Here is a 14,799-nt window from a genome sequence, read left to right on the forward strand (position 1 = left end):
CTCTTTCCCTTTGGGACGTTCACATTTGTTGTTTTCCACTGCAACGAGTCAGAAAAACTTCATAAGGCATCAGATTTTGAAACGCATATCGGTAATAGTGATGGCAGCTATATCACTAAGATCAGATGTTGATGATGCAAAAGAAACATCGCTTGATGTATCAAGCCCAAGTATTAAGTTATTACTTGGGTCTATTGGATCATGCTACATTTAACCTGAAAAATTATGGATAACGATAAGAGCCTTTATTTGTTTTCATCTTTCTTATCTGTTTTTTCTGCTTCTGATAACAATGTCTGTTCATAGATGAACTGGGAAAATAAAGCAACTAATATAGCTCCAAGAACCGCTACTTTTCGCCAATCTGATGCAGAGATGAAAGAGTCTGCAATTCCAAGGGCAAGCAGCGCAATTAGAGCAAGGTAAAGATTCCTCCTTGATTTTGACCCAGCTTTTTCTTTAGTAATCTCCTTAATCTTCTCAGCTTCCTCCTTTGCTTTTTCCTTGTCTATAGTAGGCTTTTTATCTTTCAGGTTCTTAAAGAACAACCCTTCATTCCTTTCTTTCTCTATTTGACCTTCAAACTCAGCTAACTGATCTTCATTCATCTCAATCTCCTGCCTGTTCAATTCTTGGGATTCTTCGAAGGCTTGCATTTGGCTTTCAATGTTCTCCATTATCTGCTTTAATAAAAAATGAATAAGAGCATTATAAGCATAATTACATATCAACCAAGACTCTCTTAAAGAGCTTTTAGTATAGACCCTACCCTTTCACCAGCTTCTTCAAGACCTTTAAGAGCATCTTCTCCAACTTTATCAAACTCAGCGTTGGCTTCTTCAGCAAATTGCGTTAGATAAGCCGATCTTTCGTCCAAGTAGTCGGTGAGGCGAACTTTCTGAGCCTGCAACATTGCTATTTGAGCAAGCAGCTCTTGCTTGCGAGTGTCTCCTTCCGGCGACGACGACCAGTCTGGATCGGAATTAGACTGGGAATCATTCGGCTTGCTGAAACACAGTGTGGAGTTTTTTGTGTATGCAATTCTTGTTGTTTGGAAAAAGGCATGCTTACTACTGGTGCTAAAGCAGGCTTGAATGGCTTTGAGGGCTATCATTTTTCTCTTCAACCAGCGATGGAAGGATGACCCAATGGCGGCTTAATTTTTGTATGTTTCTTCTGTTTACAAGTGCATATGCTTCTTCTTTTGAACCTCTCATTTTTTGTGTACATTATCCCCTTATAATTGGAAATTATAAAGCATTGTGAAATTACCTTTTTCGTCCTTGAATGGGGTATCAAATTGCATCTTTTGCATTTTTGAGAACATTTCCTCGGGTTCTGGGATTTTATGTTTTTTATACTTTGGATAATTCCGATATATCTATAATTTAAAAGGTTCTTCATTATTTGAAGAAGACTTGTTCAAAAAACAATTACTTAAATTATAGGGTAAATTACACATTTCAAAACTGAATTTTATTTTATTTTCTATTTCACTCACTGAACCTTCAATTTTTTCAATTTATTCATTGAGCTTTATAGATTGTTTTTTTACTCCACCGTTTTACTTTTAATATGTGATGAAATGATAATTTTTTTTATTAATTTTTAATAATCTTTCACTCTTATATTCATTGTTTTCTTTTCTCTAAAATAGAAAAGTGAAGCTTTGGTGAGAGAAGGCAACCGAAAAATCATCACCCACCCTCTAATCTCGTGGTCAGATTAATCCCAAACGAAAGTAATTTAGTCCTCTCATTATTGCACTTCTCTTCACCGTTTGGATCTAGAAAACAACCCTTCTAATGTCGATGATTATCTCTAGCTGAACATGGGTGTTAGAGAGCTCTATGCATGGTGGAAATAGATCCAAACAATTGACCACTTAGACAAGAGATTCAAATTGGGATGGGTTGATCTTAGAAGATCCTTATGCATGGTAAGATTTTGATTAAGGGTGTCATCATCAAGAATCTGAGCATTTGCCCTCCATTGTTTCAAGATGATTAAAGTGGTGGGTTATTTTCTTGTATGCTTCACTCCATGTATAGTGGGTTATTTTTCTTCTTTGGGGTTTCTTATAACATTCATGGGTAACTTGTAACATATAATATTTTAGATATAATATTTGTAATGCTCCAGATCTTGGGTTAGGAGTTCGGGCTAACCCGAGATGGGCCTTGAATAAATTCCTTAGCTTATAGGAAGTCTTGACCCAAGAATAAGTGAAATTGGGCTTGAATTAAGCCCAATAGAGAGTAAAAAATGTATTTTTAGTTTGCAACCAAAACCAAGAGGGCTAAGAGAATAATTATACCATTGTTCAAAATAAAGTTTAAAAACCAATTAAAATTGGTGATCTCACGTCTGGCATTCATCTTTTATTTTCTTTATCCCTCTTTGTCTCTTATTCTCCCTTCTTTATTCTCTTGCAATCTTCAAAGGTGAAAACTTGGTAACCTATTAAACCTAGTTAAGCAATTTAAAGGTAAGAACCAAACTCTGCACCTCTAGAGCTTTCATTTGAGACCAAAAGAGTAAGTTTTGACCATGGTTTGTAAAAATGAGTTTTGTAAGGGTTTAAGAAACCTAGAGGATTTAATTCGTTTTCAGGAAATTCTAAGCTTAGATAGTGTGCTTAAAGCCTCATAAACCTCTCCACTCAACTACTAACCTTTGTATTTGATTCTTTTTAGTGAGAGAAGTTGGAGAGAGCTCCAAGGTTAGAGGGAAAGAGAAACTTACTCTTGGTTGAGTTATTAAGAAATTCCAGCAGTTTAAATCATCAGGTATTTCTAACTCAACTCTACCACAAGTAGTTTATTAGGTGAGTTTTGGTAGGCTACATAAGCTTGAAGCATGTTCATGGTAGATTGCATTGTTTGGGTGTTTTCAGCATGTTTGTGGACTCTTTATGACCCATACTATTAGATAAAACACTTAAACATCCATTTGGGACCTCAATAGGGCTTTTGGGAAAGAAAGATAGGATTTTTCGTGCAAAAACAGGGCACATCGTAGCAGGTGTATCGATATTGTTCCCACAATATCGATACTGTTCATTAATTAGGCAAAAAATTAGGTAATTTCTATGGGGTAGTATTGATACTCATTCAGGGAGTATCGATATTGAGGCCTCGTTTTTTATACTGATCGGGCTGGTATCGAGACCAATATTCCAGAATACAATTTTGGTATCGGTACTCACATAGAGTATCGATACCAAGAAAGGGGTATCGATACTAGGGTAATTTTCATCGAACCTAAATTTAGTATCGATACTCAGGCCAGTATTGATACCCCAACACTAGAGTATCTATACTCAGCATAGAGTGTCGATACTACATTACTCAATTAGCCTATATCATTCAAAGAGTATCGATACCAACAGGTGGATATCGATACCCAAGGTTTAGTATCGATATTGAACGGTCAGTATCGGTACCCACGAACAATTTTGGATAAGTAATCCAAGGAGTAAGAGATCATACTCGAGGTACCCCAAATACACCAGATGTAACACCTTAATCCAGTCTAATTCGAAGATCCATGAATTACGATGCCACACGGAACTACCGAAATGGTCAACCCGAAAATTTCTTTTTCAAAACATTTATAATCATCAAAATAATTCATCATAAATTATAGTGGAAATCAATTCAACATTTACAAAATATAGGAGTCCTCCAAAATACGTATATCACAACCATAGGGTTTAAAATCAAAATAGAGTTATGACTCGATTATATAAGGTCTAGAATACATGCCCTCTACAAATACTCAAGACATACTCTACAAATCTTCTGGTCTGGAATGTACGGATGCGATAGGCTCCTCAATGATTCCCTACTAACATGCGCACTGAAACACATTTCATACACCGAGTTCACAAGCTTAGTGCCACAAGAATAACTATGCAGTAATACTACATGCATTCATTACATGAACATGTTGGGGTGCAGAGTCATAAACATGCAAAAGTACATAACTTGTAACATCCCAAAAACTGGGATAGTGACCAAAGTGCAAGATTTTAAAATTTTTGGTCAATTTAGATAAATTAGAAAGTTCAAGGATTTATTTGGAATATTTTTATATAGGATTGTTTAGCAAAGATTAAAAGAGGAAGTGACATTTTGGTCTTTTGATAATTAATTAATTAAAAATTTATGAGGAGTGTATTATAAACTCGAGGAATAGGGAAGATGAGTTATAAGGAAGTCTAGAATTCTCTATCTTCTTCATATTTCTTTTTACTCTCCACCGTGAGTTCCTAGCTAAGGTGAGTATGTTTGTTGTTGATTATTCATTTAATTTTTAAGTTGGTTTTGATTCTTGGAGTGTTAGGAAAGCTTAAGGAAGCTAAAAGAGAAGTAGAAACTAAAAGAATTTCAAGTTATGAGTGATTGAAAAAAAAGTTTTTAAGTGAATTGATGAGAAAATGTTAATAAATGGATTTTGAAGTCATATTTGACTTGTCATAAGCTGAAATAAGAAATCTAAAGTATTATAAATGGATTTAGAACATGTTGAATTTTTGGTAAGATTTTTAGTTTCACGTGAAATTATGAGATTTTGGATGATTAAGTATGTTAGAGTAAAATAAGTTAGTTTTTATAAGTATAATGAAGTTTAAAGGCTTGAGACGAGGTCATAGTGGAAGGTTTCAGGGAGTTTGGTCAAATTTCAAATTGAAACGAACAAGTTCTAGGTAAGGGGTATCGGTACTGGATGAACAATACCGATATTTCAAAGCAAAATAGGTGATATCGGGGTCTGGGTATCGATACTGGATGAGCAGTATCGATACCATAAGGTAAAAGTTGATGAATCATTTTAAGAGTATCGATACTAAATGAATAACATTGATACCAGGGGTATCGATACCAATGTACAAGTATCAGTACCATTTTTATAAGACGAATTCCGATATCTAGGAAGAGTATCGATACTGAAGTAAAGTATCGATACCACAGTAAGAAAGTATTGGTACTGTACCTTGGGTACCGATACTATTCAAAGAGAAATGGTGAATTAAGCGATTCGTTTAGCTTATGTTATTAAGGATTTATTATAGTGATACGAATTACGATATTTATACCAATCACATTATTGTGTAGATATTGAACAAAGGTAAGTTTCGGACGGTTTGAACTTATAAGAGTATGCAAGAGTTATAAGTATTTTGCTTTGACTAGTGAGGCCAAGGTGAGTGCATACTACTATAATATATGGTGATATGAGAAATAAGACTTGCGATGAGTCTATTTCCAATAATTGGATTTTATGATTTATGAATACTAATATGATGTGATATGATTTCTATGTGTCCCTAAATACAAGCATATGCCTATGTATTATATGCATTGTTCTACTTGGTCTATGTGATTACATGAACATGTAAAATATGTTATGTGACCATAATCTATATGTTATGTGATCTATGTGATTACATAAGAATATGATATAAGCTATGTGTTATTGACCTAGGAGATTATATGAACATGTGATATAAGCTAGGTGATAAGGATATATGTACTTATATGTCTATGTGATATTGAATACGTGATTATATGAATATGTGAAATATGAAAATGGTATATGTGAATACATTCCTATGTGATCAGCTATGTGAAATGGTATAAAAGGTAAACCCATAAGTATGTGATATGAGAGCTAATGGTATAATTGGCATGCCAAGAGTCGAGGGTTCTACGCGATCATTCGGGACAATACTATGTGGTCTTTCGGGACATTATTATGTGGCACTTCGGTGCAATTTCTACGCGGCACTTCGATGCAATTTATACGAGTTGTGGTGACAACATTTGTGCACAACCTCAATGCACTCATATATCTTAAGTTCTCAATGATGTACCATGGGTTATTAAAAGAAAAAAAATATAAATGAACAGTGAATGATAATGATAATGATAATGATGATGATGAGGATATGTATAATATATGTGCATATATGTGCTTTCATTATATGATGCGTTCCATGTTTTCTTTACATGATTGCATGAAATACTTAGAATATGATTAAATGATGTAATATTTTATGATACATTTGATCTGCCTCACTAAGTCAACGACTTAGCGTGTGAGTGTTTCACACGTATGTTCGGAGAAGCAAGAAGATTAAAGTTAGGAGCCAAGACAACATAAGCCTTCTGAAGATCATATCAGAAAAGATTTAACAACATATGTTTTGTTATATTAAATATGGTTGACATGTATTTAAAGGTTAAACTGTATATGCTCTGATCATTTTTGGTAAACAAATTTTTTTGTATTTATGTAAATTATTAAGTAGTTTACTTATAGTTGGAATTTGAATTTTCTTTCTATACTTTGATCATAGGATTCCACCATTTTTATATAAATAAAAGTTTAAATTTTCAACTATCTTTCAAAAGTAAACGATTTGAAAAGTCAATGTGACACATCAGATTCGTATCTAGGTCGGATACAGGTTGGGGGTGTTACATAACAAACTTGAGATAGGTCAAGTGATGAGGTCGGAAGAATTTACTTGCATATCAGACAACACACTAGCCTATCTAGAAGTGATAGCTTCGGGGTATGAACAAGAATTTATGTGTATTGGAACTTATAGCCCTTAGTCTACCAGGACTCTCGAGAGGTTGGGGTGAGAACTGAAATTTACGTGCATCGGAAACTCACACCTCGAACTTAGTCGAGCATAAGGTATGAATCCATAATTTACGTGCATCAAAATTCGTACTAATACGATCTAAAATTTACATGCATGGGATGTTTACCATTAAACATTATTTGGATTATTTACAAACAAAGGACGAGCATCATAAAGCTAGAGTAACCCAGTTGTCCTAGCCGTTTCCTGAGCTTCATACAAAGGTAAATCTTATGTCATCCTATCTTTCTTGATTTCCATGTGAGAATTGAGTTAACTTATTTGTTTTCACTTGTATCAGATACTTTAGTTTATACGGACCCAAAACACCTAATCCCGAACACTCAAACCAATTGAACGAAATTGCCCAAAAATCATCGTGGGTACCGATATTGGGCCAACAATATCGATACTCACCCCTTGGGTATCGATACTCAGGCGAGTTCCAATACCAAAATCAGATTCGATGTTTTGAAAAAAAAAATTTGGGTGAATATCGATACTCTACCCTGGGTATCGATACTCACCTGAGTATCGATGCCAAATTTGGCTTCAATGTTTTCAAAATCACTTCAGTTTCGATATTGACCCTCTTATAAATCATCCTGGTTTTGGCCTTTAACAAAGAACAGTATCAGTACTGTTCTTCCAGTACCGAAACTGACAAACCATAATGCTCTCTTTAAGAAAGAAATTCACATCCAAACTCACCCATTCACTCCCCTAAGTCTAGAAAATGATTTTAAAGTCTTATTTGAGATCTTAGAGGTCAAAAGTAATCAACTTTCATGCTTACAAACAATAAATATGAATCTTGCAATGTAATTTACTCTAACATGCTTCATGAACCAAACAAACTATAAGTGCACATAAAATGACCTACACGTGGTATGGTCAAGTTAAAATCATGTTACCTTGAAGCTTGGTGACTGAAAACGTTATTAAATCACCCTAAGACCAACTTTTCCTTGCCTTTAGCCTTTAAGCTCTCCCCTTGCTCTTGCACTAATCAAACCATGGAAAATGAGTTATTAACTCATGAAAATACTTGAAATGAGGTTAGAAACGTTTCTATAACTTAAAACTCTCCCAAAACAAACTGAATCACAAAGTTTTCTAAACCCCACATAAACCAAAATTTTGCTAACTCAACCAAAACTTGCAAATGAGGGCTTGGATTAAAGCTTGAGAGATGGAGATATTAGTTCTTACCTTAAAATTCTCCAATGAAGCTTGAGTTTCTTAAAGTTCCTAGCTTTATCTTGGCTTAGAAAGGAAAAGAATGAAGAAGAAGAGAGAAAAAAGACAAAGCATGGGGTGCAAAGAGATATGAGAAAAATCAGATGTGAAGTCATCACCCTTAATGAGGAATCAAATTTGATTCAAATGAATGAGTTAATTACCCACCTAATCACTCCTCATTTGATGTATGATTAAAATCATCCCCTTTTAAGCTAGTTGGGCTCATCCCAAGCCCAAATCAAATCCACTTGGGTCCAAAGTTTCATATACTAAGGCAAAGTCATTCATAAGCCTGAACGAAATGACCCGAAACTTTTAGTATTTCGAGTCATTAGACCAGAATAACAACAAATAAGACTTCAATCGAGAACAATAATTAATATCAGGTTATTAGAAACAATATCAACTAGAATTATATAAAACTAGCCTTGTTTGAGACTCGAGAAACAGTCAGGGCACCTGAGTCCCTCTTTAGCAGAATACGTCAGTTAGTGGATATCCAAGTCAGTGCCAAGGCACTTCAGCAGCCGACTGGGCGCAGATGCCATAAGACTTGACGGAGTAAGTTGGCTAGGTGTACGTTTCTGATACGGTTCTGGATCTCATCCTAGAATACTCGAGGGTATTCTGGTAGGCTAGAGGGATGCGTGAGCTTCGAGATGCAGAACCTTCAGCCGCAACATGATGCCAACCATAGCTTAGTAGATCGGTATTATCATGATTCAGACATGTGCCACTAGCCAGTTCATTTAGTGAATGCATGTAGTATAATACAATTATTAGTGAGGCACTAAGCTCGTAAGCTCAGTATTCGAAATGTGTTCCTGTGCGCAGGTTTTTAGGAGGCCGTTTGTGGGGAGTTATCGTAACCAGACATTCTAGTGCAGTAGATCAGATCAACATAGATTATCAGAGTATGTCTTGAGTCATTCTTAGAGGGCATGTACTATTTATAGACCCTTGCGTGTATTCAGTAGTAACTTTTGATTTGCACTCAGTATTTTATTATTTTGGATATACTTTGGGAGCTCCCCATATTTTGTAAACTCTATTGCGATGATTTATTTATTTCTATGGATTAATTATTATCGAGCAGGGAAGTTTCCCTCCTCACCCACTATGCTTTACGAATTTTTGAAACTATTTTCAGCATTTGAATCAAAGTAAAATGAATTTCAAATAGCAACTCCATTTGAAGTCAGGATTAGGCTTGTAAACGAACACGAACGGGGTATGTTTGTATTCATTCATTTAATTTTAACCGTAAACGAACGAACACAGATAAAATAAACGAACAAAATTTTTTGTTCGTGTTCGATCATTAAGGAATGTAGCTTGTTCGTGTTTATTAAAATGATAAACGAACATAAACAAAAAAAAACGAACATAAACAAAGATAAACAAACACAATAAACAAACGTAAATAAACATAAACAAACACAAATGAACACAAATGAGCAAACGTAAACGAACATAAACAAGCGTAAACGAACACAAACAAGCGTAAACGAACACAAACAAATCTGCACAAACATAACAAACGAACATAATCAATCACAACAAATGAACGTAAACAAACGTAAACAACAAGAACAATAACCACATAAAATTCATTAATACAACTTACAACTTCAGAGTTAAATTGTTCGAGTACGAAAAAAACATATATAAATCGTAAATAAGCTACATGAAAATAAAAATTTCTTGGAGTTCATTTGTTCAATAAAACAGTCTTGTTAAAATTCAAACATCTTCGTAACATATTCAAGTAGCATTCATGAACAATCATTAATTTACCATCCATCATGATCAGAATCAAACCAATGGAATTATATTAAATTAAAGGAGTCAAGACATATGTAGTTCAACAAAGAGTGCAGTAACAAAAAATTACAAAAAAAAAAAAAAATTAACATAAGATAATTTGTTTAGAGTCACTGTCAGTTTACGGTTCTAAAAAAGGACATCAAATTAGGGTTAAAAGTCAAGGAAGCTGTTAAAGGTATTGGGTAATTTGGTACCGATGAAAGGAAATCGGAATTATACACTAAAACATAATAGCAATGAACAATAGTCTTTATACTATTTGCAAAAATATAAAAACTATCTAACCTTTGCAAAATCAGTGAAGAACTAAAGATGCTAAGAAGATTTGAAATTCTTGAAAGAAAATTTACCTTGAAGCTTCGATCGATTATCGTCTTTGGTGGTTTAGCAAAGAACACTAGATAACAATGGGCAAAGATGCAAACGACTTGAGCTTAGATTGAGATTTGAAAAGAGTTTTTACTTTTCAACTAGTGTTAGGGTTTACATTTTCATTTGGGTTTAAAATTGTTTCGGTTTTAAATAGGCATGGTTTATATTTTCTTTGATTGATTTAGGTTTAAAATTATTTGTGTTTTAAAATATTAATGATTGGGTCTTAATATTTTAAATGAGTATGGAGATTGAGTTAAACATAAACGAACGAGTATAAACATTCATAAACGAACGAATATAAATGAACGGACATAAACGAATATATTACCGAACGTTCACAAATGTAAACGAACGAATGAGCCATTTGTTCATGTTTGTTCATTTAATTAAACGGATATAAAATATTGTTCATGTTCGTTCTTTTAAAAAATAAACGAACATAAACGAATTTCCCGTCGAACGGTTCGCTGAACATTTGGTTCGTTTACAAACCTAACGGGAATTGCTTTGATTAAGGGAAACAATGATTTTGTAGGTTATATGGGTAGAAGTAATATACCAGTAGGTAGAGGTGTAGTGGTTTGGGTGAGTATGTTTAGTGTGAAGATGGTGAAGGTTGATGGTGATTTAGATGGAAGTAGCACAGATAGTATGAAGGGGGTCTCGACGGTGGTTGAAGGTTATCGAAAATGGTAGATAGTAAGATTGTATTGGGATCTTCGATAGCCCCTTTATTCTCTGGTTTGTTCCTTTTGCTACCCCATTTTTTTTCTCTTCGTTTGACCAACAATAGTTAGAGCGACAACCGTTGATGGTCAGAATAATGATGGACGTGGTGATCAAAACTTGGGTTCATTTAAATTGAGGAAAGAAATGAAGAGAAAATGGGAGAAAAAGAAGAAGAAAAAAGAAAAAAAGGAGAAAATTAAGGGGAAGGAAAAAGACTTTTTTATATGTATTTTAAAATAAAAAAGTTATTTAATCGTGTCAAGTTACAATGTCATTACAAGGTTAATGGCCGAGTGACTAAAAAATCAATCTATAAAATTCAGTGAGCAAATTAAAAAAATTAAAAGTTTAGTGAGTGAGTAAGTTTAGTGATGAACTGTGTAATTTATCCTAAATAATATTAATTTTTATCAAACCAGTTAAAGTGTTTTATCAAAATATTTATCAAAATAAATATTTAAAGTATTATTATTTTTCATTCAAGTAATTTAAAGTTTTCTATTAAAATAATTATTTAAATTTAAATATTTAAAAAAAGAATTAAAATGATCATTAAGATAAATATTAAGATAAATAATAGGGGTTAATTTTAACTTTGTACCAAACTAAAATTACAGTCGCAGAAATGCAATATTGATATCAATGACAAAAAACCAACATGGTCACGTGCTTCAGTTAGGGGTGTGTAAATCCGGGTACTAGAAGTGTCGGGTACTAGGATCTTCGGATAATTTATTTCTTGATCCGTATCTTGATCCGGATGTTATGGGTCCGGTAATCGGGTACCCGTACCTGGGTTTTCTCTTCTTCAAATTATTAATTAAAAACACACAAATTTAAATGTTCGAAACTTCGAATTACATAGTCCAACATCCAAACATAATTAAAAAAAATGTCATGTTAGCATCATTGTTCATTTTTAAATATGGGTGACCAAAACAGAATCAAAACGTAACGTTAAGTATAATTTTGAAAAAATAATAATCGAGTGATCAAAAGATAAATTAGAAAATATATAAGTGGCCAAATAGGTAGTTTACCCTAAATAATAATCAAGTGACCAAAAGATAAATTAGAAAATATATAAGTGACCAAATAGGTAGTTTACCCTAAATAATAATCGAATGACCAAAACATAAATTAGATAATATATAAGTGACCAAATAGGTAGTTTATCCTAAATAATAATCGAGTGACTAAAATATAAATTAGATAATATATAAATAACCAAATATGTAGTTTACCCAAAAAATTTAATTTTGTGACCCTGATCCAGAAAATCCCGAGCCTGATCCAAAAAATGTCCGGTTGAGTATCCACCCGGCCGAGTCAGAATTTTTTTTAAAAAAAATACTCGGTTTTTTTTAGGTTCGTGGGTTAGGGTTGGTATTTTTCTTCGGATAAAATGACCAAAGAAACCCCAGCACCCATTTTAGTTGTTCAATTCATGCATTCATTCATTCAGCAAAGCAGGCAGGCAGGGTGAAAAAGCTTCAAAGCCGGTTGGCTATTTGGCTATTGCTCATTATCTCTTTACTGGCGTCGCTTTCAATATATTAGTAACATATACAACTTCGGTTTGGTCCAACCACAGATAGCGCCCACATTCTCCATTCTCACCAATCACAACTCACCACCCTTGACCCCTTTATTTCTTCTTTGCATTTCACTCTCTGCTGCTCATTCTCTGTTTCATACATATAAGCCTTCATTCACGCACTCCTCTCTCTTTGGTCTATTTGCTTTTGCTTTATCTTCCCAGGTGAATATTAAAGCTTACAACTTGGATTTTCAGTGTTTTTCTTTCCACCTTTGTCTTTCAAAGTTCACTCTTTGATTTGGTTTTTTGAATTCTGATCTGGGTTTTGATTTTCAGTTTTTTAAATTTACTGTTGTTGTATGTGGGTTTGGATCTGTTATGGCTGTCTAGGGTTTTTTCCATTCATACATCAAGATCTGTTTTTTACTACAATTTCTCCAAACTTTCCTTGGCTTTTGGAAGTTGGTTCCTTTTTCAGATTCTTCTATTATGTGAAAAAGGGTACTCAGATTCCATTAATGCTTCCTTGGCATTTTTCTGTGTTGGATTCTCTCTCTGTTTGAACATTCAACTCAAAGGAGGAGAAAAAGCGAATTTTTTTTTCTTCATTTTTGGCAGCAATGAGTAGGGGACTTGAAATCCTCTCCCCAGCTTCTTATTACCAGACATCCAATTGGTTTTTTCAAGAGAGCAAAGGTACAAGATGGACTCCCCATGAGAACAAGTGTTTTGAAAATGCTTTGGCTTTATATGACAAAGACACTCCTGATAGATGGTTAAAGGTGGCAGCCATGATTCCTGGGAAAACAGTAGTAGATGTGATCAAACAGTACACAGAATTGGAAGAAGATGTTAGTGATATCGAGGCCGGGCTTATACCAATCCCTAGATATAACACTGAGTCTTTTACATTGGAGTGGGTTGATGTTAGTCAAGCCTTTGATGGATTCAGAAACTATTACACTCCAGGTGGAAAAAGAGGACCTTCTGATCAGGAAAGGAAGAAAGGAGTGCCATGGACTGAAGAAGAACACAGGTGATTGTTTTGTCTTTTGATAAATTTGGATGCTATTCAACTGTGATAGGATAAATCAAGTTATGGTTGGTTTTATCATGTAGAATTTGTAGAGTTAAGTCTTTGATATTTTTTTTTTACCATTTAACTATGATTGGATGAACCAGTCTTTAGGATATCAAGTGTGGAATCCGTAGAGTTGAACTGGGAGTTTGCTTTTTGTTGAAGATTGATAATTTGGATACTTGAAATTACTGTGAATGTAGTCGATTCGGTTTTAAAGCGAAATAATCTGAAACTTATGGTAGGAATGTGCTCTCCAGATTTATCCTTGAAATTGTTATGAATGTTGGAATTTGTTTTAGCTAGCATCCTATAGCAGCTGAGTTTGGTTAATGACAGGCAATTTTTAATGGGGCTTAAAAAGTATGGTAAAGGGGATTGGAAAAACATTTCGCGCAATTTTGTGACGACTAGAACCCCGACACAGGTGGCAAGTCATGCTCAAAAGTACTTCATCAGGCAGCTGACTGGTGGGAAAGATAAGAGAAGGTCAAGTATCCATGATATCACAACAGTTAATGTCCCCGATTCGGCAATTCCTTCACTGGATCATAGCAACCTTTTGTCTCCGAATGATTCTTCCACAGCCATGCAGCCACAAGGGGAACCGAAAGTGGCTGGAGTTACTAAAGAGGCCTTTGATTTTGAATGGAAGCAACAAAATGAAGGAGCAGCTATAGTTTTTGACCAGATGAATGCCTTCCTCTCCCCTGTCTGTGCGATTTCTTCATATGGAGACAAGCTGGAAGAACAGAGTTTGCTAAGAGGAAATCTTCCAAGATCTCAATTCGGATTATACAACACTCCTTTCCCGATGCAGTCGATGCAACATCGGTGAATTCGGTGATGAAGTGCGTAGAATTCCGAAAGTAATCATCAATTAACGAGATGAAGATCAAGCCTAATGTCGGCTACCTTTGGTCCATGCTACATGTGCAAATCTTGAGGATGCAGATTTAATCCATATTTATCACTCTTATGAAAGATCACTTGGTGGTGTTAGTGATTATCATTGGAATTCTGGGTCATTGTAAAAAGAAGCGTATTTACATGAATATTGGGGCTTTTATTAATATAATTGTTCCTGTTTTGGATATTGCAGTAGGTATGTAAATGAACTGAACGTTCAGTGAACCATGCGACGGGAAGTTCGTTTATGTATTAAATGAGCGAACATGAATAAGATTTTGCGTTCGTTTAATTAAATGAACGAACACGAACAAATGACTCGTTTGCTCATTTACGTTCGTGAACGTTCAATTATATGTTCGTTTATGTTTGTTCATTTATGTTCGAATAAAGGGCAAGTTGAATATGTTACGAAGATTATTGAAGTTGTTTGGATTTTAA

General features: G+C 34.3%; 2 protein-coding genes across 2 annotated transcripts; one reads left to right on the forward strand and one right to left on the reverse strand.

Annotated features, from left to right (window-relative positions):
* Nucleotides 1-128: 128 nt before the first annotated feature.
* LOC120211077 lies at nucleotides 129-1,207 on the reverse strand. Its single transcript, XM_039209697.1, has 2 exons — nucleotides 770-1,207; nucleotides 129-680 (listed from the first exon to the last, which is right to left on the reverse strand). The coding sequence occupies exons 1-2, from the start codon at nucleotides 1,112-1,114 to the stop codon at nucleotides 246-248; spliced, it is 780 nt and encodes a 259-aa protein (XP_039065628.1). The 5' UTR covers nucleotides 1,115-1,207; the 3' UTR covers nucleotides 129-245.
* An 11,394-nt stretch (nucleotides 1,208-12,601) lies between these two features.
* LOC120211078 (transcription factor DIVARICATA-like) lies at nucleotides 12,602-14,522 on the forward strand. Its single transcript, XM_039209698.1, has 2 exons — nucleotides 12,602-13,407; nucleotides 13,789-14,522. Exons 1-2 carry the CDS (start codon nucleotides 12,992-12,994, stop codon nucleotides 14,285-14,287), a joined length of 915 nt encoding a protein of 304 aa, XP_039065629.1. The 5' UTR covers nucleotides 12,602-12,991; the 3' UTR covers nucleotides 14,288-14,522.
* Nucleotides 14,523-14,799: the final 277 nt, after the last annotated feature.

This window comes from Hibiscus syriacus, unplaced genomic scaffold (genome assembly GCF_006381635.1).
Source record: "Hibiscus syriacus cultivar Baekdansim isolate YM2019G1 unplaced genomic scaffold, ASM638163v2 tig00109957_pilon, whole genome shotgun sequence".
In the NCBI taxonomy this organism is placed as follows: domain Eukaryota; kingdom Viridiplantae; phylum Streptophyta; class Magnoliopsida; order Malvales; family Malvaceae; genus Hibiscus; species Hibiscus syriacus.